Source organism: Gambusia affinis, linkage group LG19, assembly GCF_019740435.1.
Source record: "Gambusia affinis linkage group LG19, SWU_Gaff_1.0, whole genome shotgun sequence".
Classification (NCBI taxonomy): domain Eukaryota; kingdom Metazoa; phylum Chordata; class Actinopteri; order Cyprinodontiformes; family Poeciliidae; genus Gambusia; species Gambusia affinis.
In genome coordinates this window covers 14,851,776-14,879,046 of record NC_057886.1, presented here as the reverse complement: position 1 = coordinate 14,879,046, position 27,271 = coordinate 14,851,776, and the positions used below count along the sequence as shown (strand labels likewise).

The following is a 27,271-nucleotide window of genomic DNA, read 5'->3' as shown; positions in this document are numbered from 1 at the left end:
GGGAAGGCATATGATGATAATGAAGTAAAAAAATGGAAGAAAGCAGAAGTAATATTAATGCTTCTTATCTGAACTCATAATGAGTGGTTTAAAAACTCAGTAGATTATATGTGCTTCACATTCTACACAGGGATGTTTCCAGTTTGATGTTAACCGTAGCAAACAGTTAGTGTTGCACAGTGCCAAAAGTATTCACACTCCACAAACTTTCTCACTTTTTGTCACATTGTAACCACCATCTTTATTGTATTGCAACGTCCACAAAGTAGCACATCATTTTGAAGTGGAGAGGATACATGTCTATCAAAGTTGTTTAGGCATGAAATCAGAAAAGTGCGGCTTGTGTGTATATTCTGCCACCTTTATCTGAAAATCATTAATAAAACTGTCTGAAGAGGACATCTAATTAATAAATTGTATGTAACTCAGTAAAAACACAATTGTTATATCAAGGCCTCAGAGTTTTTTAAAGGGAATACATTCAACAGGTAAGTGATGGTTTTCAATTAGTTTGAAACGGGGAGACGTTTTAGTCAGTCTAGGCCCAGACTGTAACGACAGCAGAATAAAAATATCCTTTATCGTCCCACAGTGGGAAAATTCAGCTATCACATCAGCTAAGTAAGGTGGGACCACCATGTTCACACAAAAGTTAAAAAAATTTAACATAAGAAAAACATACCGTGCAGTGTGCACAAATGTGCAACATAAGAACAATGGTATGCGGTAGTTATTTAAAAATAGCTTTTCCAATTGCGAATCTGTTGAAAAACTACTGTTGTCTAAGATTGAGACTGAGTTATATTGGAATTTTATTTGCAAAAGAATTATTAAGCAAAATAATTTATTAAAGCAAGAGCTTTAATAAATTACACTTATTAAAGCAGTGTAATTTGTGTATTAAATTACACAAATTACACTGCTTTGTGTAATTTCAATCACATAATCTCAATAAAATAAATCTGAAAGGTTTTTGGCTAGAAAATGACAAAATGTGACAAAGGTTCATGGGTGATAATACTGTAAGGTAAAATATGTCACAGCTTTTTGAAACTTCAAAGAACAGCAACATGTTTTTTGTCAGCAAAAAAAAAAATAAATCCAACAACACAGTGACACACCACACGTCTAGAACAACAGCCAAAACACGGAGGCAACAAGATGTGTGTGTGGAACTCTGTGGAGAAAGATGGCACCGAGACACCAAGTGGCTTAAAGTAACAATGGAAATCTCATTAATTCTGCTCACAGTATTTGCAGAAACTGTCGCTAATCTAGTGTGTTGCACCGTTTACTGGAAGCCACACGTCCAAACAGACTGATGACCATTCCTGTGTAGGAATGAGGTGGAGCGTGGTAAGAGGAAGCAGAGGTTACAAAAAGCAATGAACCTGCCGAGTAGAAGAGCAGGAGGGGGTGGGAGGTTACCTGAAGACCCCCGGAAAAAGTGGCAGGGGGATGCCTGCCACCATGGTGCTCGGAAATAAAAAGGCACAAGAAGGGAGCGGGAGGCTGCTTTAGGATGGACCTTTGTAAGCAATGGTTACTGCAATGTGAGCTCAGTGTGGTGCACTCTGGGAAATCCTTGAGCCATGCACCACTGGTTGACCAACAAAGTGCAAAGATACAATATTGCTGTTAAGAGGGTAATAGAAGATCTGATTGAGAGCTGGGGGTAAGTGTTTGAGGCAGGCTGCAGGAAACCCCAGAGGCATCCACACTACGAGGCCAGGCAGTGAGATGGAGTGCATGGGGCGAGGGGCGGTCTGGCTTACCCTAAAAGTCCCCCTCACACTTAGCCCACACTGAATCCCTGGCCTCACACAGCTGCAAAGTACACAGTAGTAGCAAGGGGGGGACAAGAGAATGATAAATATAACAAAAAAAAAAAGATTGGTATATATTAACAAAACACCTCGTCATCAGAACATAATACTGTAAATATAATGTGGGATTCTCTGGCTATGTTTCCACGTCTGCTCACAGGGAGAAACTTGTCTTGAGCGAACTGTGTAAGCCTCTGACCTACCTCTGCCACATGGGGGTGGGGGGTCTGGGCAACACAGATAAACAGAGAGCACATGATGAATCTAATGGCAAACTTCCATACAAGCAGGACGAGCTATGCTGTTTTGATGTTTCCACTGGTTACCCAGAAACATCATCACATAACACAAGCAATGAATACATAGGTTAGGAGATCTGCTTACTACAGCGCAAAAATGCTAATGTTCACATTGCATAATTCTCAGGCGTCTGTGTCTAAGAGGCCACTTTGTTTTTTCATTCCAATTTTTGTTTAGGAGGAGTCATTTAAAGGGACAAGGGGTCTTCTGTGTCTACAGTCCTAAAGGGTCCTACACTCGTCCACCGTCTCCATTGGACAGAGCCACAGCGAGTCTGAGAGTGGGCCGCTGCAGCCCCACCTGTGGTGGCGGTGGGGGGGTTGTTTCCAGGAGCTGGTATTTACCTGTAGACATGCTCTCTCCAGGAGACAGTCCATCCAGGAGGCCCTGCTCCAGAGGCTGAGGGACTGGAGCCAGGGGCGGGGGCGCTGGGGGTGGCTGAGGAGGGGGCAGGCTCGGTCTCTGCCTAGGTTTAGGGGCAGGCCGCGACTTGGTGAGTGTCCCAGAGAGGGAGGGCGGAGATGATAGCGAGTGGGTTGGCCCGAGTGGAGTCTGCCCAGGGGAGGACGGCGGTACTTGCCCTGGAGGACAGGTCAGTCCGTACGGGGAAGGGGTGCTGGGAGGTGTAGGGGACAGGCTTACAGGTGATGGCTGACCTGTGGACTGGTCAGACATCCCTCCAGTCTGGGCGTAAGGGACCTTGGGAGGCACAGGGGCCAACTTCTTGGAACCTAAAATCACAGAGAGCATTTTATTACTACTTTGAATATATCAATGCAAAACATTTTGAAGGTTTTGAGAGCCAGTGAGAGCTCACAGCAAGAGAAGTACTAACCTTTGCGCAGGGCGTGAGGGCTGTGCTCAGTTGAGTGGGGGGACTGGCTGCTGCTCTGAGGGCTGCAGCTGGGGGGCACTGTTGGACTTGCCACCTGGATGCCTTTGTGCCCAATCACAGGGGAAAGCTCTTTACTCTTTAGCGAACTGAAAAGTAGGCAGATATTATTATGTGAACCAGAATGAAAACAGCAAATCAGTAAAAAAGAATAGAAAGAAACTGGACTGTCTGCTTTATATCACTTCAACACCAAAACACCCATAACCACCATCACCACCATCACTTGGAACAGATAAATTAGACTCATACCAGAATTAAAAATGGGTTCTGAAAATAACAATATATGAGGAACAAAAACACAACAAACAGTTAAAACTTGATGACAGTCATAAGACTATGGGGATGTTTAAAGTAAATCATTTTAGAAGTTCAAAAAAGCCTCAAAAATAGTTGTCATAATCGTGCAGAGCTGCAACATTTTCCAAATATTTACACTATGTATGACATGAAAAAGCAGGAGAAACTGATTTTTCTTTTCACTTTTACCTACTAAATACATTGACATGCAATACTTTATTAAAATAAACAGAGTAGTCAAATTTTTGTAGACCTGTAAATCATTCTAGATCCAAACAGGTTCATGTGTGACTTATTAAAAATGACATAAATACAAATTTCTTGACTTTTTGAGATTGAAAGATTTTATTTATTTTCTTGGTTAGATGTATTGTTACTACTCTTTCTTTTAAAAAATTGCTACATTTAGATTTAATTTATTTATTTTTTCAAAAGTGTGCTAACTGTAAGTAAGTGGAGATTTGAGGTCATATTGACTAAGAACTTAAAAATAAAAGCAAAAAACAAAAGCGGACAATAGGAAACATATACTTTGTGTTGAACCTACAACACAGAGACATTCAGAGGGCCAAGAATGGCCTACATAAAGCTCAAATTATGAAAACAATTAGTGGTTAGAAAAAATGTCTTATTGTTAACTCCCTCAGTGATTGGAGGTTAAATACAGATTTGTAGTCTTCATTTGATATGTTAACTGAAACAAAAAATCTGTATTTTCTCTTCTTTCTTATGCACTTCTTGTTACTGTGCACTATTTTATTTTTATATTTGTATCATGTTCGAATAAATTTCATTTCATTTCATTTCATTTCATTTCATTTCATTTCATTTCATTTCATATTGTTTGTTAAAATTGCAGTCAAGTTCAAAGATTTTTTTTTATTTTTATTTGGCTTGATTGTAGTTTTATTTCAAGATAGAAATCAATGGCATCTCAATGTTTTGTCTCATTAATGTTTCAGTTTTTTCTGCAGAGTGTTGCGGATTTAACACACAGATTAGGATACACACTAACAAATGGAATAAAGTTGACCAGGGAAGTTGTGAAATATTTTAAGTCCGTAACATCTGCATCTAGCGGATGCAGATGTAGTCTATACAGGTATAGACTGCAGTCTATACCTGTAGTAGGTTTATTTTATGCCACCCTCATGATTTCACCTGTTCTGTGTGCTGTGCTCTTCAGACAGATGTCCGTACAAAAACAATGAGCTGTGCAGAGAAAAGCTAAAATGATAGTCATCAAATTTTATGTTTAAAGCAAACCACTACATTTATAAAGCTGAAAAATGACGTTTCTCAATGTTTATTAATCAGACAATTAAATTGAAGAACATTATGTTATGAAGCAAAATGTCAACAAGTCATATCAACATAAAGAATAAATATGTTATGTTCTCACTACAGCAAACTTCGACATGTGAATAATTTTAGCAGGAACAAGACATGCACTTACAGAAGATGAAAATATGTGGAGTCTCATATTCATAAAAAAGTCCTAATAAAACCATTGAAATATCAGTTGCTCTCAAGACGTATTGTAGCATTTAAAACATCAGTTTTCAGATTGGCATATTACAATAAATATCAAAACTAGTTTAAGTAATTTAATGCTTAAAAAATTACTTCACAAATGTATTTCAAATAACTTTAAAGCTTCAGTTTTTTGATAGTTGGCCTGCAGAGCATTGATTTTAATGTCGCCTTAAACAAATTGGATCAGTGTCACCGGTAAAAATAAACAAATAAATAAATATAAAATCATTGAAATTTTCAATTTTCCAGGAGAAATTATGCTAGAACAATGAAGAAATTCCATTTTATGCTTTTATATTTTTGTATGTCATAAATCACGGTTGTCCAAGGTCAGACCGCAAGGGCTGTTATCCTTTATGTTTCAGTTCTCTCCCTGGTGCTAGTTGCTACTTACTCATTGTTCTGCAGAGCCCTGATAACGAGCCTGCGTTTGATCCAAGTGAGAGAACTAAAACATGAACCCCCCTGACATAAATGAAATTAGGCTTTTTTCTGTGTGTTGAGTTTGTGTTTCAGCTAAATTTCTAACCACAGCAGATCTCCACCGAGCTCAGACATTGGTGAGATTTTTATTCAAGTTTTACCGAGAAGTTGTGTGTCACAAGCAGGGGTTTGATTGGGATGACAGAGTTTTGTCAGGTTGACTCATATTCTCCTTTCCTTGAGTAAGTAAATAAAACCAACAAAACAAGTTAGGAAAAGGGCCAAAGTCAACGTTGAGCTTCAAACTATGAGCTTTGCTGAAATATATATCAAATGCTCAGTAAAAGGGTTTAAAAATGCTTTGAATGAGGTGGTTAAAAAAAACAAAACACTGTAGACTTCAAACTTAAAACAATCAAATATCATTTGAACTGTTCTGGTTAGAGAGACACCCCACTTCAAACACTTTTCCAGACAAACTGAACGTCAAAGAACCAGAGGTCAACTGAAAGGGGAGGGGTGAAAAAGCAAAAAGCAAAATCTGAGCCAGCGAGCTACAAGAGAAAAACAGCTGGCGCTCTGTGATGCACCCACAGTGGCCACAGGAGTGTTGTATTTACCTAGTCAGCCTGGGGGGTCCTCTCTCTCGGGCACATGGACAGGCAGCCCACGGCGGGGGTGGGGGAGCGGACGAAGGGAGGCTAGGGGGGTTGCTGTGACCCTGGTCATGGCGGGTTAGTAGCAAGGGAGTTTTGACATAGAGTGGAGAAGCGTTAGTGTCGAGCGGAGGGGCTTGTGACAAGTCACCTGGCGGACTGTGCTTGGGGAAGTGCAGACAGCTAGGTTTGGGGTTTGAATTGATGTCGAGTGATGAGGAGGAGGAAGAAGAAGAGGAGGAAGGGGGCGGGGCGGGAGGAGTGAAGCCAGACCAGCGCACTGGGGGTGGTGGTGAGCCAGGGGGCTGGGACTCGGGACCTGGTGCCACAGGACGAGCGCAAGGTGGGGGTTTGGGATAAAAGTGGTGGGGGATGGAGTGGCACGAGGAGGAAGGGTAAGGAGGGGGTGGCCGGTCCTCCCCAGGGGTTGGGTGGGCAAAAGAGGTGTCTGGCCGATTGAGCGACACGTTCTCTGAGCTGTAGACATTAAGAGAATAGACAGCACAAATAAAACAGCTCTAGTGGTTGAACAGGGAATCGCAGTGGAGAAATAAAGAATAATAAAGCTGCTGCCATGATTTGGTGTTAGCTGCTCTGTTGCTCAAACACGGTGTAAAAAAAAAAAAAATGTAAAAAAAAAAGCATTTTAGGCAAAGGTTATGGCACCCGCCTTCGGACACAGCCAGCCCAGTTCAAAGTGCAAATACAAAGACAAGCGCAAAGAAAAAACAGAAAAGGAATGTTTTATTGGCAAAGGAAAATAATACAGCGTGTAACACTTCCTCTGTGACCACCTTGTGTCTGCACACTGCAGAGAGCTCTGAGGATCTTTCTCTGTGAGCCAAAGCGTTCATCCGCAGCTCACAATATTATCAAGCGGATCTCCTCACTGCTGGAAATGGAAACCGGAATTCGCAATATATGACTTGTTTGCATCCCAGGTCCTGCAGTCAGCGCAGGGCAGTGTGAAACAGACACAAAACCCTTTCAATGGCTGAAAGAGCCGCGGGAAATGAGGATAAAGCAAGCCAAACCAGAAGCCAAATTATCTCGTCTGCCACATGGGCCGAAAAAATGACAGGGTTGATTATTCGTGTGCTTGAAGGTGATAATGAAAGCCCAGAAATCAGTGTGTCAAAACAGAAAAAAATTAATGAACTACAAGCTAAAAAGCCAAAGCATTACTGACAGACAGGATATTTTAGCATGCTTGCAAGGACCAAAAAAATTGAAGCTTAGCGCCATTTACACAGATCCAAATTCACCACAGAATTTGGACAAAAAAAAAAGTTACACAGTCACAAATACATGACAAAGAAGTGAAGTGAGCACTTAATGCAGAGAGAGAAACAGAACAGAATTAGACTGAAACATCGTGGAGACGTTGCAAATCAATGAAAAAATGAGTGACGCATCCTCTCATCTGAGAATGCTGATGGTGGTGATGATGGTGGTGAAAGTAAGAATGACCTGCTGTGAATGCGTGAGCAACAAGGGGACAGCGTCCCTATGGCAACTTACCAAACCCTTTCTCCAAGCGGCGGCGTGGCAGAGGGAGAGGTGGCGAGCTCGCCGGGTTGCTCGGGGATGAGCGTGTCAGCGGGGGAGCCGGGTCCTTGCATGCCAGGAGGGGTGGAAGAAGTCTTGCGCGTCAGCGTGGAAGAACCCTTGCGAGACACCCAGGAGGTATCCATCACTCTGACGCCCATACTGGCGAGAAACACGAGAGTCACATACGTCGGTGGCAACATTAAAATGAATTTAGCTGGGACAGGGAGGGAGGGAAAGAAGTAGGAACAACGGAATGATACAGTACCTTTGTATCTTCCTAATGCTGCGTTAGTAGGGGAGATAAGAGGCATAAGGGATATGAGGTCATAAGTGATGCAGATATGGTTTACAACACAAGAGCAGAAGACGGATGATGAGACACTTTGGCGGTGGTCAGGGAGAAGGGATGTTCGGGAGGTGAGAGGTTTACGACAACATGTATGAAAATGAATCCATTTCATTTTCATACATAATCATGACTTGAAATGAGCTAAAACTAATCCTAGCTCTCTTCCAGTATTCTGTATCTATTACTGCTTTACTAACTTGGTTTCTTATTTCTCATCATTTTTGTCTATGCACTGGCAGAGTGAATGAGTCAGACCAGGTGACGCACTATCCAGACTGTGAGGGAGGAGCTTAGTGTGGGAGGACATGAAGATAAGTCAAGAAAAATATTTCCCTGAAAAAAAAAAAAAGAAATAACTAGCAGCCCTCCATCAGCAGCTTGTTGCTATAGAGACAATAATAATAAGGCAATTCAGACCCCCATTGTTGATGAATCCTGAGAACATGGGGGCGTATTTCTATGTAGGAGAATGATAAGTGGGTAGATACGAGGATGCTCATATCTCTGTCACATGTGAAGGTTTCGGACACATGAGGCACAAAATGTAGATTTTCTTAATGTTTTCTGAGTCTTTCTCCACTTAAGCACATCTATTTAATCTCAGATGGATGAGATGAGGATAAGAAAAAAAGGGAGAAAGAGAGAAACAGAGAGTGAGCAAGGCAGGCAGGAGAAAAGCAGCACTTGCCCTCATACCCGTCTTTCTTGTAAAACTCCAGCATCATGTTGTCAGTGGCAACACTCAGTGGGCGTCGGCTCTGGTCGTGCTGCTGCTGCTTGCGTTCCGACTGCTCCATGTCCGGTGAGGGCATGGAGCTGTAGTTGGAGTTGTGGTTGGTGTGAATCGGGCTCCCATAGCAGCCTGTCAGATTGAACTCGATCTCTGCGGCAGAGGCACACACATCAGCAAACTGTAACACAGGGCCATCTAAAAGGATTTCAATCCAAACACATTCTCTTGAGATTTTCTGTCGTAGGCTAACACTAAATAGTACATGATTGTAAAGCAGAAGGAAAAGGGATCTGTGATGTTCAAATTGTTTTAACCAAAAGAGATCTAAAAAGCTGGATGTATTCAGGCGCGGCTGAGTTGATACTCAAAATCCACTTCTTGCAGTTACAGCTGCAAGTCTTTTTAGTTATGTCTCTACCAGCTTTGTACATGTGAACACACCTTATTCCTGCAAAACAAGATTTTGGATTTTGATGTGGCCTTTGACTGGGCCACTATAACACATCTGTACCGGTATGTTTAGGCGTGTTGTTCTTTTGGAGGTTGTTTCAGTCAGTATCTCAGTCATCAATGGATTTTTTCAAGCGACTCTTCCAAAAAAAGCCCCATTTATAGACTGTGTGACTAATAGATGTCGGGTTAACACATTCTACCACATCAGTCTCTTGGCTGTTTCTCCATAATTTTCTCCTTGCAAGGCTTGTTAGTTTAGATAAGTAGCCATGTTATGGTTTCCATTTGTTCCTTGGTCTTCAAAATGTTGAACATTGGTCAGCAGTGTTCTGCAAGAAACTTTTAGGCCTTCACATAACAGATGTATTTATACTCAGATTAAATTACACAGTGGCGCTATTTACTAATTTGTTGACTTCTGAAAGCAATTGGCTATACCTGATTGTACTTGGAGTTATCAGTAAAGGATGAATACATTTACACAACTTTTTCATTCACGTCATGTATCATTTCTCTTTCATATCTATGTGCTAGATGAGTTCAGTACACCCATACATAGGCTTTTATTTATCCAAGCTACATAAGATATAGATTACTTTTTGTATTATAAATACAGTACTGAAATGATTGTAATATGTTGCAAACATAAAGAAAAAATGGGTTTGCACTGTGAATTGTCTAAATAAGAGTTTCTTCAGATGTGTTGTTTCTGATCTAGAAATACTGATAGTTTTCTCATCTAATACACAGAAGCAAAGAGGGCAATAAAATAAAGAAGAATCTTCACCAAGGTGATTTGATAACCCACTATAGTTGCATAGCTACAACTGGGTTTCCTAGACTCATTTTAATGGTGCCTCCTGTATGTATTAATGTAATTCTGACCTCCAGGGAAGAACCAATCAGCATGCTGAATAATCGGCTCAATGATGCCAACAATCTGCAGAGAAACAGTGGTCATCATCTCCGTCATGTTCCTAGAAAGAGAAAGATAGCGTCTTGTTTACGTGCAAATCAGGCCCAACATTTGGTAAATCGATGGTGCAGCAGGAATACATACGGTTCTGTTTGAGTCCACAGCAAGTTGGGTCCGAGGACAATGGCCATGTTACCAGGAGTCATTTTGTTCGAGTCCTGGTATTCACTCAGCTTGGCTAAAAATTTTATAAGATATCTGCACGATTGGACAAAAAAGTCCAAAGTCAAAGTGACATACTTTCTCCAATTCGTAACCATTTTTTTCCTCATTTGTAAAATAAAGTCATAGCAGTTTGCAGTTATGTTATTGATAAGATACATTACAATCTTTATTATTACATGCAGGAAAAAAATACGACAGTCCTTGTCTTCAGGTGGTCAATACTTAAACAGACTGATATTACTGCCTGCTTTTAAACCTGCTTTAACTTTTAAGGAGGGAATAAATTTAGAAAGTCAGAAAGAATTTTAGGGTAGATTTAAACATACTCAATTATATTATGAACAGGATAATCTATGAGTGACATTGTGATTGGCTTACAAAACCATTCAATATGCTAAAAAAAAGACAAACAGTTCACCTGAAATTGTTTAGGTTGTCTGTGGGGAGTTTTTCACATACTGCCATTAAGGCTTGCAGTCTCTTGTCCATATCTTGAATGCTGTGGAAATATTAATGACAAAAATAAAATTCTGAACATTTTTTTTTGTTCCACATTTTATTAAATGTCCTCATTCTTTATAAAGACTTTGAACTACTTTCTAGTCATCATAGCCAACGGCATAATCCAAGAAATGTTTTTTAACGAGAAAAAAATCAACTCACTTGGAGGCCTGAATCCATTCATCATAAAGTTCAGTGGTCATTAGTGGCTCAGGGAGTTCACGGAGGTATGATTTCAGGGCCCCTGCGGACGTAAAAAATGGGAAAAAGGAGGGAAAAAATTGGTCAGCTCTCACAGAGGGTGGAGGGATGTTTTCTTCTCTTTTTTTTCTCTCTTTCAAGAGCTTGTGAGGCCATGCCCCATATTCCCTCTACTCCAGCAGGGCCTTGTAGTTAGTACAGCTGCCAGATTCAGCTTTCATGTTTATATGTTTAAAAGACAACGTTGTCTGGCCAGGATTATGGTGAGACTTTAAATAGCTCCTTTCAACCCTGTTATAATGCTGTTAAAAAGTTTGAAGACTGCTTTCATATTCCCTTTTTTCTCACTCCACAACCATGTCAGTATATTTTATTGAGGTTTAATGATTATTTCAGCGCAGAGTAGAGCAAAGCAGTGAAGAAGTTACTGATCTCTGTGAATGACCATGAGTAGGTAGGTCTGCAGTTGAGTCATGCTGTTATGTTTAGTAGTTGAATTGAGCAGTGCTCTGTAAGATGGTCAAAGTTTTGGCTGATGTGTTTAAGTTCTCTACAACTCTTCCCTGATCTGCCTCGTGTGTTTGTTGGTATTTACTGTGTTGTGCTTGCTAATGTTCCCCAAATAAATTTCTGAGGCCTTCACAGAACATGGAAAGATTCCTGAAGGCAGTTGACTTTATTTATTTAGTGGGAATCAGAGTAAAGGGGGTTGAACATGCACTTTCTTGTCAAATTTAGAAAGCTTCAAAAAAGTACCTTTAGATTTGTGGTTGTTATGTGACAAAATTTGGCAGCAAAGAATTACCTTTCTCAGCACTTTATGTCTAAAATCCATGAGGAAATAAACTGAAGAACAAATCTTTTTCCACATAAAAAACTTATTTTCATGTGTATTTTATTCCTAACCATCCACAACAAATTCCCGAAGGACTTTGAATATGTGTGTGAGTGATGGTCACCTGCGATGGCGTGCGGATCAGAGGAATACTCCTGGACGTCAAGAACTCCACAGTCCAGCGAAGCTTTCAGCTTCTTCAGCTTGGAGGCAGATGGCGCCACTCTGAAGAGGCCCTGCAGACGACGCACGGGGAAATTACATTCGCATGACATGCACAACTAAATTCACACCCACAAGGTGTACGTTTTGTATGAGAGAGTGGGAGTGTTTGTGCTGTACCTCCTCTTGCATGCCACATTCTAACAACATGGTGACACAGGCCTCAATGGGAAATGCAATCTCCCTCCCACTAATATTCAGGTGCTCCTCCAGAGACTTGCCAAATGATGGCTTCTCCACCCACGCCTCTGCAACACAAAGCAAAACACAGATGTGAGACAACATAAGTTGCAACTATCCCATGTTCACAAAGAAAATTTTCCAGAAGATAAACTCTAAAAATATGAACAATGTATGCAAATTTATTCAGTCTTGCGTTGTGTTTAAGCCAGTATGCTTTTAATTACTACAGTATATAATTATTGCTAAATTATGGAGTCATTTGACAACTCAGAGAAATTAAGCTCTCTTTTACATGCTGCTGTTATGTAGCTTTAGGTGCAGAAACAGAACGGAGCTCTACTGAGGCACCTCCACGCTCTGTGGATGACTCACCTTGGTGAGCTTTAATCTGGGGCAGGACACTGTGAAGAATTTCTAATGACTTCCTGTGATACTCTGCCTGTGTTTCTATTAGCTAGAGAGGGGCGAAAGAGAAAAGGCAATCACAACACGCAAAAATGCATATACAGTTCCGAAAAAGATATTCTCACGGTTTTCTTTTTCTTTTTCTGTTTTTTCATATTTTCTCATGTAAAACAACTTTTCATATTTTTGTAGAATTTTACTGGGATTTTACGTGATAGACCAAAAGAAAGTAGATCAGATTTAAATTAAACTTTTTTGGCCTGCATGCAAAACTATCTAGGAGTTAACACCTCACAGCACACTGAACACACTGGACATCCCTATAATGACAGGGTGGTGGCAGCATCTTGCTGTGGGAAAACTTTTCTTAATCTGATCAGAATTAATTTGAGATGGATGAAGGTAAATGCATGCTGATTTTGCGTGACTCTATGCCAAGACTTGAATATTTTTTATTCTAAGATGATCTCCATCCAATCTGCTTGAGCTATTTTGCAAAAAATGGATGGGCAAACATGTCTGTCCATATATATGTGTGAAGATAATAGAGATCTATTTCACAAGACCTGCTGCTGTAATTGCAGCAAAAATATATATTATTAGCTTGCAGGGGTTAATACATATCAATGAGGAATTTCTTTTTTCTTTAACTTCATAATTATGCACTATTTTTTTAGTCCCTATAAAATCCCAGCAGAATACATTATGGCTATAATGAGATAAATTGTGTAATAGATCATGGTGGATAAATATTTTCTAATAATCTGAATAAAAGACATACTTGCTTCTGTGTGTGACTTTGAGTAAAAGGAAAAAAATCAGGAGCTCAAAAATGTGAATTACTTACTGTCTGGAAGTAGTTTGCATAGTCTATTTCTTTGGCCACAAAATTGTACATATCTGCCGACAGCTGATCCTAAAAATTAAAGTAGAGAATTAAAGATCCTGGCAGCATGGTCCATTTATGTCTAATGTGTTCACAACATTTATAAATCAGAGAGGGAAAGACACCAAGGAGGACATGATTAATGATTGGCTCTGTCTGGTGACTCACTCTACAAATCTCCATCCTATTGGCTGTTTCCTCCATCTCCTCTCTGAGGGACTCGGACTTGGCGCCGGGCTGCATTGTGCTTGGATGGCTGGATGACTTAGATGACTGCTGATATCTGCGGTGGGGCAAAAAAAAAAACAAAAAAAAAAACAGAACTACTGCTCTGGATATGTCGTTTCTCTGGCACATTTTTTATCGTGAGTGTTAAATTAACAGGAGCGGATTGCAGCCTGGGATTTAAACATAAATGCCTTTCACCTTGTTCGCGCTGAGTCCATGTCCAAAACAAGTTTAGCTAAGTGCTTTCTCTGTTTCTGGATGTTGGGAATATCCACCTACAGATGAAAATATCAGTAGTTGTGATGCAAGGGACGAGAAATAAAGTGGATAAGGCTGAACATTTGTATTACTTTCACCTCTGCAAGCACATAAAGAGGCTCCACCACATCTCTTTCTATTTCGAGCTCAAACTGCAGCAGCTCTTGGGCCAGCTTGTCTTCTGTGTCCCCACACAACTTCAGCATCTTTCTGTTACATGGCAACCAAGAGAATACGATCAATGACATAGAAAATGTTCATCAAGAAAGAGGGAAAGAAATTAAATTGGTAGATGACTGTGTGCATTACCCCAAGAGAGAGTCATCCCCCAACACCGCTGCTCCCTCCTCCATGCACTGTGCCAAGATTGTGAGCGGAAGCTTTTTCTGACAGCAGAGAGAGAGATAACGTTACGAAGACATCATCGTCAGTCACCGTGCAGCTTTCCATCACCGTCACAGAGGAAGGCACTCACAGAAGGTGACTTAACAGATCTCTTCTCGGTGTCAGTGCCCTGCTGACCCTGCAGGCAGGCGGTCAGTTTCTTGTGAGTGCTATGTGTCACCTGCTTGACCAGATCCAGACGCTTCTCCACCTGCACACAGGCGGCCACACGCACTAAGCAGCTGAGTGCTAATGTCTGCAAAAGACCAACGCTGTTCTCACAGCTGCACATCTGTCACCTCTCTGCAAGCTTAACAATCCATCATGAGTTTACATTTCAGATCAGCATCATGAAAACTGCATCAGGGTATTAAAACTTTCTAAGATGCAATCACTAAATGTTTATGTCATGCCACTTCTACAGTTTAAAATTTAAATGAGGTGTGCCAGAAATTTCTCTTGCTACATGTAGTAGTGCAGCACGTCCATTATGAATAATGCTGTAATTAATGCTGAAATTGTTATCCAATTAATTGATTAATTGCTTATTATGACAGGCTTAAGCATCAGTGGATTTCTGTCTCCACTCTCAGCAGATAGACTAATAAAGTAGCTAACATTGGTTTGCTTTACTCCCACTTGCTTTATAAAAAGCAAAACTCAACTCTCACTCTCCTGGAGTGAGAGTTGAGCTTTTCTTATATTTCTCACTTCCTCACTCTGTTGAGATAAATCTCACAACAAATAATAAAGGTGCAAACACTCAAAAGCAAACCACTCTTCTCCACAACACAAGCAATTATATAGAATGAAATAAAGTTAGTAGTTTTCAAGTGATTATTACATAACTAGATGACTTTACTTTGATGTTCAGTCAAGTTATCGGCTTGAATATAGGAGCTTTTGCAGACTTGCTGCTCATAACTTTCCAACTAAAACAGTGCTAAAGGTGGAGCTCCTTTATTTTCAACATATATTTCCTTACAGCTGCAGTAACCTTTCATGTTATTAAGGTTAAAGTGTAGTACCTCCCTTTTTTCAGCCAGCTAACTGGCAGTGCACAAAATGTTGGAAAGTGCTGTATTATTTGGTGCTCTGTAAAAAATATCACAAACTCCAGTTAATCCAACGCTTTCCCTGAAGTTTGTTAAAAAGGCCTTAAAACATTCAAAATCTATGAGGGAATATTTTACCAATTTGGAAACTGTAATTTTTACAGGGTTGTTCTATCTTGATACTGGCATCTGTCCTATGCCTCATTCACATTAAATGAAAGCAGCTTGAACAGTAAGTCCTTAATATGAGGTTACTGATTTCAGTGCAGTTTATGCTTTTAGCCACGCTTTTCTAACACAAACACATCTTTACTGCAGCTCACCTGTAGAAGATCGTCACTCAGCACCTCTGTTTTTTCTGCCCTGTATGGACAAAAGTTTGAAACAAAGTTTGAATATTAGTTCATTCAGGCTGATTTTAGCACATTTTAACTTAAAGCTGAACTGTTACATGTACACAGACATGACGAAGACTTTAATATTCCATTATATTTATTTCTAGAGCAGCATTTCTGGCTCTACTTTGTCATTATGACTTCACATGTCCCAACACGGATTAACTCATTAACCTTCTGAACATCATCCGTGTGGGAGTGCTGCAAAATGGGTCACCCACTTTCCCACACCTGTACAAGAGCGTGTGTTTATGTGGCTGCCTCTCCGACTCAACAACGCTTAACAACAGCTTATTAAAGCCACTGATTCAATATGCCACTTCCTACTGAGGTGTATTGCGTCCCACTGTGACTCCAGCAGGCGGGGGCTCGACTCAAGCCTGTAAGTGAGGGCAGAGCTGCAATGTTGATGAGGCTGATAAAGCCACTCAGTCAGAGAAGTGAGCGAGGTCATTAGCTTAAGAATAAGCAAACCAGTGGAAGTCAGAAATAAATGCTCTCTGCTCTTTTCAGGCAGCTTGTGTTTGATAACTTCAATCCTTTAGCAGTTAAGGTGTTTTCAATGGAAACCTTTTATTTCATTTTGAGAAATGAGGAAAATAAGTTGAAGTCTGTTCCAGAATACGTTTTTATAGCAAATTAGATGTCTACCCTACCCAATGAGAGAGAACTCTGTTGAGAAATTACTGGTTAGAAGAGAAAAGACGGCTTCAGGCTTATAAGAGCTTGCAGAGCGTCTGACTGAACCACACCTGTGTACCCCAGAACCCAGTAAGAATACTCTTTCTGCCCTTCAACTTCCTGTCTCCACAGCCCCTTCCTGCAATTGTGCCTGAACCAAGCAAATCTCAGCAGCAAATAATGAATGAGAATTTATCTTTAGCAAAAGAATGGGCAAGACCTCATTAGTTTGTTCGTCTAATGTTCATCAACATAAAATCAGCAACTTGGAGCTGAAATACTCTTCATTTAGCAATTAAGTTTGCTACATGCACATCACGGCACTTGAAAAGCTGCTGTTCATTGCTGACATATTTTCATTGTAGTAAATTTAAACAATCCTGATGACTAGTCAGAACTGCGCCTCAGTGATGACAGTTATTAATATACTCTCTGTACCAAGATGTGAATATGGAGCCATGAGAACTGGGTCACACCAAGTGCTAGTCCTTCTTCTCTCAGCTGACTACTCTACTCTCTGAACTACAAGTGAAAAATACAGGAAATGCTTTCATGAATGCCTAGGAAATCTGTAGATTGATTGGATATCACTGCCGTCATGACAAAAGAAGACAGTTCTGCTTCCATGCCACATTGTTAGACTAAGACAGCCTGTGAAAGTTACTAGGAACTACTTAGGCACCTTTCACATAGACGAAGACAGCAACGTGATGTTAAAGATCAGCTAGAAAATTGGAGGAATCAGCAGAGTTTTGGCGCTATCCTCTAATGGTTGCATCAGACACATCGTGATGTATCATCATGCCCACACTGGGCTAGTGCGATTCTATGCTGCTTATTTCCTGTGCAACTTTTAGCACTGCTGTGTGCATTTGACTCTTCTTCCACTCCTCGGACTGCAACAGAATAAGTCTGACCAAGAAACCAAAATTAAAAACCCAGTCTCCAAAGGCAAAAACAGAAAACTCAGGCTTAGACCCCTTGTTTATATCAATCAGTATGCGGTGCTGTTTATCAAGTAAGGTTTTCAGGTGAGTAGAAGCACACACACCTCCAAATTGTATATTGGCTGGATGTTGGAATATTGAGAGAAGTTATTTGAATTTTATAGACACTAAGAGAAGTTGGTAGTAGAAATACAAATTGTTTGTCATGATGTCAATGAGAAGTAATGACATCCCATTTAGCAAAGAGGTGAGAAAGGAGGAAATACATTACACATGAATCGGCAGTGAACCACATAAACCACATGAATCGGCAGTAATTCATGTGGTTTATGGTAGAAATAATAGAAAAGCTATTCATTACCAAAAAGAATAATAATAACCAAAATGAGTGTGGGAAACAGAGGCTCAGTGAGATCAGCTCAAAGGTAAAGAAGCACTTTGTATTTCCTTCTAAATCAATTCTTCAGACTCCATCTGCCAAGATAAAAACACACAACAGCATTCTGCGTCTGTATAGAAACCCCTCACCTGCATCCTCTTGGGCTGCTGAAAAGATGAAATAAATACAGTTCTCACATTGTTTCCCCCTCCACTGTAAGACTGAAATTGATCATGAAGAAGTCAAAAAACGTATTATTATTTATAGCAAAATTATTATGACTGTGAAGAACATGAAGGTTCGGATGTAATTCCCACTTAAGTATTATCCTCATACAATTGTCAAAAAGGGAAACACTTTGGTGGTTGGTAGAGAACTGCTTGCCTACACACTGAAAAGTCTTTTTTCTTGTTCAGTCTTAGAATCTATGTTATATCTGGTGTAAATGGAGCTTAACTTGTTAAGGTCTGCAAAATCTTTTCTTGGAAAACCAAATACTGTGCAAATTGAAGGACTAAGGAAACTAACAAGAAGATTTTACACTGAAAACCAAGTAAGTGACATTTAAAGAGTAGATATCTCTGACATCAAAGTGTAAATAAAAAAGATAGGAGCCTTTCTTCAAAGAGAAAATTGTCTCATTTTGTGTTTGTTGTCAGGCAATGGCATTTCCTCTTCAGAAGACAAAACAGTTCTTTTTATCAGCCCTTGAAGACACAGAGGAAAAGCAGGACCAGCCCTCACTTGACAACTGGACATGCCTGCTTGGTACTAAAGATCCTGATATCAAGCTAAAGCCTGGGGGAGAAGGCTGAGGTGAGGACTGATTTTCCTCTCTGCAAACAGTGTGCAGATTGAGCCCTGGGAGGAAAAGTAAACACGTGGGAGAGTTGGCAGCCATGTGGGTGGTGTACTCATGGAGAGAGAGGAAGATGCTGCCAGGTTTATGCCAACCATCTGCCACAGCGCAGGCATTCCTTTACCTAAAGCTTCTGATGATTCAGAACGAGCAGGAACACAAAGATGTGCACGGACAACTTTGAATATAAAGACGTGCACTTTAGAGGAAAGATATTCACATTCAGACTTAAGTCATTCTCCTGAGCTCTAACTTACTTCCATATACTTCTTGCAATCTTGGGCGACAAAATTAACAGAGTTGCTAAGAAGAAATATCTGAATGGTTTAAGGAAATTTGGGCTAAAGTAGTTTTTTTTGGGGAGAAATGCAGCTCACTCTGCATCTGGGACAAAGAGTCTGTCAAATACACAGCTGACCATTTCAGTTGCACATTCCCCATAAAACATAACTTATATAATAAATATTTCTATCTTGAGACAAGTTAATGTTGGACAGCTGCATCTCCTGCCCCTCAGCACAGTCCACGGTTACGAAAGCATGCATAATCCATGTGGAACATGGACAAAATGTGAACAAAATAACTTCTGTGCTAACAAACATATTGCATCAGAAGAAAGCCAACTGTCTGCTGTTGGAGATCCAAGTGTCCTCTGAACAAAAAGTGAAGCGGGTGTGCATTAGCTTGCTACTACAGCTAAAAAAGCTGCTCAGTGTGATGGGGGAGCTATAGCTGCGCGGCCCCGTGCTGCTTGGGGAGGGTAGAGCGGCAGAATGGTGGCCCTGGGCCTCAGCAGGGCACCACACAGCCTGGAGCGCTGGCAAGAGATCCACATGCAGTCGTGCATTTACACAGGCAAACTCACAGCATGTTTTGTGCTTCGAAATGCTCTCGAAATATTTCTCCATTCAATGCTATTTGTTTTCATCAGTGCACTGTTGTGCATCTAGAGGCTCGCCTGGGTTTCTCTCATATGAGGAAAGCAGAGGGGGGCCCAATGTGATATAAGGTTACTAAAACAGAGAAACGCACTTACTGTAGTTGCCCAGTAAACTAGGTCACAGTTCTGTCAAGTATGCAAGAATAAATGTGGGAGAAGGCAACACACAAACACACACACGCACACGCACCCACACACGCATATAGGCAAGCAGTGCATACAGAAAAAGCACATATGTCCGGAGAGAAAGCGAAAGAGCAAGAGAGCCTGCAGCTTTTTGTCACGTTTCACTGGAAACACAATCAGTGACTTATCCCTAATATCTTTACTTATGGTAAATAATTTCAAAATGTTCTCTGCACTGAGACCTCATTGTATTTATGTGTCTTCCAAAATCACACACCTCCCATGCAAATGATGTCAAATATGCATTAGAGAGGCCAAAGGAAACGAGCAAAACACAGCAAAAATGGGAATAAAATCAAAATACACACCATAAAGAAAAGTTGCTGTTGATTTTCTTGTTGTATTTCTACAAATGTCTTCACAGCTTTGAAATTTTAACATGAGAGCTGGCAGGCAAATGTGGTAAAACACATAACTCCAAATGAGGGTTTCTAGGCAACCAGTCCAAAAAAAAGTTGCAATCACTGTGTTGACAAAGGAGAGGAAATCTTTTCGATCCTATTTTTTTCTTAGAATAAATAAAATCAAAAAAATGACAAACAATAACACCCGGCATGGAAGTAAAGAGGTAAACAAAACAGGAATTTTATTGGTGGATTAAAGCTTCCTGTTTTCAGGAGACTGGCACTGCTGAATGGAAGGAAGTGGGCATGCTTGACAGGGAGTCACTCGTCTGTTTAGGAGTTTCTTTCTTACTAGAATGTCACTTTCGTCCACATATATTATTTTTAGTTATAAGACAGACTGTCATGTTATAAGACAGTTTATGAATAATTGTGGTGTTTAAAAAATAACCGGCTCCGGATGTAACTCTGAGAGAACGTCAAAAATTTAGCCTGATGCCCCAAATTGGCAATTTGTGCATCTTCATGTCAACATCCTAAAGTTTGGCCATCTCAGTAGTTCAGTTCCAACCGTGAAACTTCAATATCATACAGCTTCAATACAGAAAGTGACGTATTTCAGTTGTTTAAATCTCTTAATTTTTATAAACAAGGCTTACAGAAATTTTAAACATTACATAAGACCATTTAAAAAAGACTTTTAAGACTGAAATGGTATGTTATGACCCATGCAGCCATAGGGAATACTGTAGTCTTTATAGTCGTTGACAACTTCAGCAAGGACAATGAGTCAAAAAAGGTCATTGGTAAAGAGCTGGCTGTTCACAGACTCTTGTATTCATCTATAATAAATACAAAATTGAGTGGAAGGAAAAAGTGTGCTACCAACACCTTAATGACCATGGCATCCTTCAGATACTCTTGCCAAATAAAACCCCACCATAGAGAATCTGTGGAGTATTTTTAAGTGGAAAATGAGCATTACTTGTGCGAACAATGTGGATAGTCTCAAGGCTGCAGTTAAACAACCTGGATTTTCTTAATACATCTTCAGTGGCAGATCACACCATGCCTTCTTGACACAGTAATTTCTGCAAAAGAGACCTGGTCAAGTATTTAGTGCATATTCTTCACAGTACAGGGACATTCTTTTAATGCTATGCAGTTTTGCTTCCATTGGTTTCTAAAACCCACCAAAAAGGATAGAGGTTGACCACTGTTACAGCGGCTGCTTCAGAGACCAGGTTTTTTGTTTGTTTGTTTGTTTTTTTTAGAGAGAAATGGCAGCATTCAAATGGAGAAACTGGGCTTCTGTCTGATATTACATCATCTTGCTTTTGTTGGCCAAAATGCCTGGCCCATTCACAAAGGCTCTTTATCATCACCATTATGCTGTCCCTAAAAGGCACAGAGAGTTAGCAACATGGATCTTACTGTATATGTTATCACCTAATTACTCAATGCATTAGCAGCAACAACTTTGCCAGTAAGACAGAATATCTTCTTCTTATTTTTTGTTAAAGTTGCAGTCTTATAAAACAACAAGACGCCCAACATTTAGTCATGGTTTCAGCTGGAAAATCTAGAGAAGTCAATTCTGGACACAAAGTAAAAACAATTGCTCCATGAGAACTCAACAAGAAACCTTCTGCAAATCACCTGTAAATTAACATATTTGTCTTGGTATCCAGTATGAATCTATTTCAATTTGTAGAGAAAGATGCCAACAAGCTGTTGTTTACAGATGAAAAAAAAATCTGAGCCATATTTTAGGTACCATTTGTTCAAGCTATTCTTTCTCTGCCTGTGAGCCTCTATTTCAGATTTTCTGCATGCCACTCTTCCATCTTTCAGAGCCAGCGTACAAGCTGTTCTGTAATGCATTCCCATAATGTGTCAGACCAGAAAAGGAAACCTAGAGTGAGACAACGCGGCAGAGAAAGAACATCTACAGCCCACAAAGAGCTGCCATTTTCTGATAATTGGATTGTGGAGTGCTGAGCTATTCAGTCCTACCCCTAAAGGCACAAGTAGAAAGAATGCATTACCACAGTGTTATGGTGAACGTCATACAGGTGCAGGGTAAAGATAAGCAGGGTGACAAACCACAAAAATTGTGTTAACCAAAAAAAAAAAAAAAATCATTTAATGTCGTAAATATGTGAATACTTATGATTGACAGACTTCAGCCTTCTCCTACGCCATGTGTAACTTTTAAGGCTTTTCAACCTGCCTGATACTGTAGCATATGTAATATGATCCCCAGCTCTCAGACACCATATGAACCACACATTTGCACCACTTGACCACACAGCTGACATTGCTTCTCTGCTTCACTGAAACATCCCACAATCCTGTGCTGCTTCACTATCACTACCACATTCCCAAACATAACACCAAATCCACTCCACTCTCTCTCCCGAAACAAACAGCAACCAGACTGGTTGTTAACTTTGTCCATGGGACTAATACCAATCTAAGTCTAGAAAGTAGATTTGTTGACTAAATATAATTATTAGTGAGCAATAATGCAATAAAGAATGTTGTTGCTACACTTGTCTAAACTACAGAGTCTTAGACGGACTACAAAGTCGACCAAGTAACCAAAAAGTGCCTGTTTGCTGCCTGAAGAGGCGTCTGATCTTATGAAACAACCACATTTTCTAATAGCTTGTCATATTCCCTGTATTTTTAAATAGAGCAGACATTTATCTTTATTGTTTCCATGAACACAGGGTCACAATCCAACAACTATCTTCCTTCAAATGTTTAAAATTGAGAACTGAAAAGAACAGTCGGTGGGAATTTTACAGAAAAATATACTTCTTCTCAGTAATCCCACTTGACTGAAAACATGAAAATATATGTCTATTTTAATGTCAGAAAAAAAACTGTCTCTTTATATATTTTGCGTCAATATTTAGTTTTGACTAAGTTGAAAAAAAATCATGCTGTTGTGGACCTAAATAGGACTGTGAGAGGGGAGCAGCAAAATAGGTCAAGACAAATGGAGGGTGAAAGCTGTCTGACTGTATGCATGAGGACATAATGAATTCAATGTCTTCCATAGACAGTTTTATAAGCAACTGAAAAAGGCCAAAATGAAAAGAGTTATTTTCTTTCACTTTGACACTATCTGGTCTCTTTCACAGTACAATATAATGTTCATTTAAACCGTGTGGCGTGCCTAACAGATCATCCTTCACTGTAAAGTTGTGTTTTGCAGGGGTAATTGGTCCAACTGATGATAACACGCATCTTACCCACTGCAGCAGAAGCAGCAGCAGCAGCAGGTTTAGAGAGTCAGAGGCCTGCTGACACAGCACACCTGAACACCAACCCACTCCACTAGATGGAGACCTTTTCTGTCTGTGATATCTGAGACAGAAGACAGTAAAGGCAGAAAGACGTGCCACGACAGGGGAGACTGTTCGTGTTATGATCTAATAATTAGAAGCAAATAGTTGATATAAACACATACTTAACATATCCATGAATATTAATGTTTGAAAGCTATTTTGAGATTAACATTCTTGTCTAGAAAGCATACAATTTCCCCCTGAGTTGGATGGAAAGACAGTGAGAACGGTGCATCTATGCTAGCAGCTCTGCAGAGACTGCTGGAGTTCAGGAGGGTCAGAAGCTCAAACCAGCAGAGCAATCGTGACACAGCTTGGAGAAGGCTGAAGTCTGAGTCAGCAGAGGAGGGGAAGATAAAAATCATTAAATTGCTCTAATGATTTGCTAATTCATGTTCATCTCGTTTCGCTCTTGGACTTCATGACAGAAAAGCTAAAATATAAAGCATCCAGTCATTTCTGGAGAGCAAAAAACTTCTAGAAAATGAGCAGAAGGACAGCAGAGCTCTAGCATCATGTGGCTATTTGAGGTGTGAAAGCTTACATTAAAATGCCTGATTAATCTGCAAATGCTCATTTTTGCCCACCCACTGAATCCACACTTACAGCCTACCACACGTGGGAGCAGGGGCACATTACCCGTGCATGCATATGCAACATTAAACCTGCTTCAACAGGAAACTCCATCCATGCACACAAACCTTTTGGATAACATACTAACATACCTTTCAGCCTTTATGGTGAAAAAAATTACACATAATGGTTAAACTTACGTACTGCAAACATACACAGAAATAATAAATTGACTTCAATACACTGTCTTCTAGATGCACTTAATTTTCAATGCATTAGATATCAAAGCTTTCATCATAAATTACTGTTCTTGTCAATGTTAAAGAGAACAGGAGGTTCTTGTGCTTTACTGCTACATTAAAATGTCCATTTCATGTTCATTTACAGGTTTATTATTACATCCTGGGGGGCTTTCTCAAGTACGCTCATGCTTTCATTTTCAAATAGACATGTCTCAGACTTTAAATTGATCTAGTGTTTCTTGTCATACCTTGGATTAACCTTGATACTTTTATCTCTGAGCCAAAGAAAAAAAAAGTTATGTCAAATGCTTACTTCACACCAACATGTTAACATTCTGGGAAAATTGATACATCTCACTATGCTGGTTTAAAAGTTCAGGGGTATTAAAAGCTTTAATACCCCTGAACTTTTCCCCATTCTGTCACAAATATAGTTTTTGTGGATTTTATATTATAGACCAAAGCTAATGTAAACAAATGTGAAGTGGGAGAAAAAGGATACATATTTTCTAGATTTCATTTGACTTATTAAAATATGAACAATGCAAATAAATACATATCCATTGCGTCCATATTTTATGTAATTAAGATAATTAATTTATTTTCATCTTGGTAAAAACACAGCTGCTGTTTCAAGGCCCCAAAACTTTACAGAGAACATTAGAGAGAAAACAGTCTCCTAGAAACTAAGAATCAGACTGGACAGTGTAGGTGTAAAGTTGTGGAGAAGTTTTAAACAGGGCTAGATGGGAAGACAATATCTGAAGGTTTGAACATTTGAGCCTTTGGAACAGCTACAGACCTGCCAGGACAAGGTTGTGTACCTAATGTGACAGGCTGGGTGAGGGGAATCAATCAGAGAAGAAGCCAACAGGCTGATGGTAACTCTGGAGGAACTGCAGTGATCCAAAGCTTAAGTGTGAGAATCTTTTTAAAGGATAAATATCAATATTGCATTCCAAACTGGCATAAAAATAAAGTAAAAAGTCCCAATAAAATGTAAAATGTAAAAAAAAAAATTAATATTCAAGGAGTGTTAATCCTTTTGAGTTGAATATAACTTTACTATTTTCAAACAAATATAGAGAATGAATTTGTGTTTTTCTTGAAGAAAAATATCCTTTTTGGTGATGTGAAGATCCTAAAACCAGCCTGCCCACCTATATCTAAGACCAAACACACACTGAGTGGCACATAAACCATTAGACTGCAGCAAGCAATATCAAACCAAAGGCTGATTAATAAAGATAGCACAAACAGCCTTGCAAGGTGTACCCCTCCTCCTGAGAGCCTTTCACTCAAACAACCTTGTAGTAATAATGACCCAACCTTCTGGTCCTAATCCCCTTGTGCTGAGCAGAAAACACCTTCTGGCCTAGTGCTGCTTGACAAGCTGCTCTCCCTGTGCGCAGGGGAAAGGGGAGGGAGGCGATAAGCTCAGTGGACCTGTGCAAAAGGTCACAACACATCCATTCATGAAGACAGGAGGGAGTTTCAGAGACACCTACATGTTCTCATGGACAGTCTTTAGATCTTAATGTGCTAAATTAATAACATGGAACGTGGATCTTCTAAAGGAGCATTAGGAAAGGTGTTGCCCACGGCTACCAGAGCAGATGATCCATGCTTAGGTGTTTCCATCCTCACAGCTGATTTTGCTGCGTAAAGACAACATTGCGCCTTTTCTCCATTTTCCCCTCATCCATCACGTCGCAGCCCTCATCCCATCCATCGGTATCACGTTCACTTATTGACAGGTTCGGTGACAGGCAGAATCTTTAAGCGCAGCATAATCCTCTCAATATGATTTTCGCAACGGTTCAGAGTTGATACCTTGCTTTAAGAACGGGTATGTGTCGGTGAGGCTGACTGCGCTCCTGCGATTGTCTATTTTTAATGTCTTTCCGTGGGCAGGTTGGAGCTACTGGGGCAATGCGCCTACACGCTGCCTATGCAGTAGCATATACCGTTGGACATTACGCATAGCAACACTGGTGTTGTTTTGAACACGGGGTTTACTTTTGCACCTCACAATTAGTTATTAATTATCCACAAGCAGGCTGCATAAGTGCACGCATAAAATAATTACATCCTATTTGCCTGGATTTTATTAAAAATCCTAACGGGGCCATAAAGAGGAGGGTCTCTTTTCAATTTCACTTGGCCCGGCGACAATAGCGCACTGAGAGGCTTTGCTTACCTTCCCACCGTTTGGTTGGCGAGCTGTCGCATTCGATTGAACTGCTTCTTCATCTTGTATTTTCTGCGTTAACACCTATGTGAGGAAATATTCCGCATTATTTCTCTCAGCGCGTCGGTCCGTCCTCCAAAGAGGCGCAGCACAAAATCCTCTCTCCCATATCCTCCGTCCGTCATTGCAAACAGCCGACCGCGAAATCGGACGCCACGGTTACATCTTTTTTGATTATATATTTATATATTTCCCCCCGACACATCAATATTTTCCCTGCTGCCTGCGCAGGGATGCTGGAGCAATTCACGGTGGGCACACACGCACAGGCTGAGGGCGACAGCAGTGACAAGAAGCGGCTGCGCAGCAATGCCTTATGGGAAATGTAGTAGAAAGTACCTCCAAATCAACGGCTCTACTAATCGCTCTGTTTGTAGAAAAGTTAAGTTTTTAAAACATTTGCATGATGATATTAGGTGCCTTTGAAATCTATACAAGTTCACAAATGCTAAACCACCGCATAGACATATGATAAATTTCATAGATTTGTTGTGGTTTTACCATTTCAACCAATGTGGGAAGTAGTTTTATTATCTCACATCTTTATAAAATCAGGGTTGTATTACCAAAAAGCAAAACAAAACAAAAACCTCTTTTTATTTTGACCAAACCTGGATAGCAGCTCCATCTAGTGGCAATTACTTGCTAATGCAAGTAATGGAGAAGCTCATCGGTTGTGAATTGTACTGAAGATAGTATGTTTTAAAATATTGTTAGAGCGACTGATATGTCGTTCTAACAATGAGACGTTGTGTGTCAACGAAATTTATTAAGAAAATAAAAGTTAAGAAAAAATA

General features: G+C 40.1%; 1 protein-coding gene across 5 annotated transcripts in view; it reads right to left on the bottom strand.

Moving 5' to 3' along the window:
- arhgap44a (Rho GTPase activating protein 44a) overlaps positions 1-26,743 on the bottom strand; it is a 30,234-nt gene extending 3,491 nt beyond the window's left edge. For 2 of the 5 annotated variants that reach the window (XM_044100124.1, XM_044100123.1), the window contains exons 1-22: positions 26,424-26,743; positions 15,642-15,681; positions 14,355-14,474; positions 14,189-14,265; positions 13,978-14,089; positions 13,820-13,896; positions 13,562-13,676; positions 13,355-13,423; positions 12,475-12,556; positions 12,040-12,167; positions 11,822-11,933; positions 10,824-10,905; positions 10,579-10,659; positions 10,080-10,193; positions 9,905-9,996; positions 8,530-8,716; positions 7,750-7,767; positions 7,455-7,643; positions 5,898-6,410; positions 2,962-3,107; positions 2,471-2,857; positions 1,776-1,827 (exon numbers count right to left, since the gene is read on the bottom strand). In XM_044100124.1, coding sequence (XP_043956059.1) covers positions 1,820-1,827; positions 2,471-2,857; positions 2,962-3,107; positions 5,898-6,410; positions 7,455-7,643; positions 7,750-7,767; positions 8,530-8,716; positions 9,905-9,996; positions 10,080-10,193; positions 10,579-10,659; positions 10,824-10,905; positions 11,822-11,933; positions 12,040-12,167; positions 12,475-12,556; positions 13,355-13,423; positions 13,562-13,676; positions 13,820-13,896; positions 13,978-14,089; positions 14,189-14,265; positions 14,355-14,474; positions 15,642-15,681; positions 26,424-26,476 — 2,802 coding nt within the window. In that variant the 5' untranslated portion in view covers positions 26,477-26,743 and the 3' untranslated portion in view covers positions 1,776-1,819. The remainder of the gene's footprint in view (positions 1-1,775; positions 1,828-2,470; positions 2,858-2,961; positions 3,108-5,897; positions 6,411-7,454; positions 7,644-7,749; positions 7,768-8,529; positions 8,717-9,904; positions 9,997-10,079; positions 10,194-10,578; positions 10,660-10,823; positions 10,906-11,821; positions 11,934-12,039; positions 12,168-12,474; positions 12,557-13,354; positions 13,424-13,561; positions 13,677-13,819; positions 13,897-13,977; positions 14,090-14,188; positions 14,266-14,354; positions 14,475-15,641; positions 15,682-26,423) is intronic. The other 3 variants (XM_044100121.1, XM_044100125.1, XM_044100122.1) reach the window with 3 other exon arrangements.
- Positions 26,744-27,271: the final 528 nt, after the last annotated feature.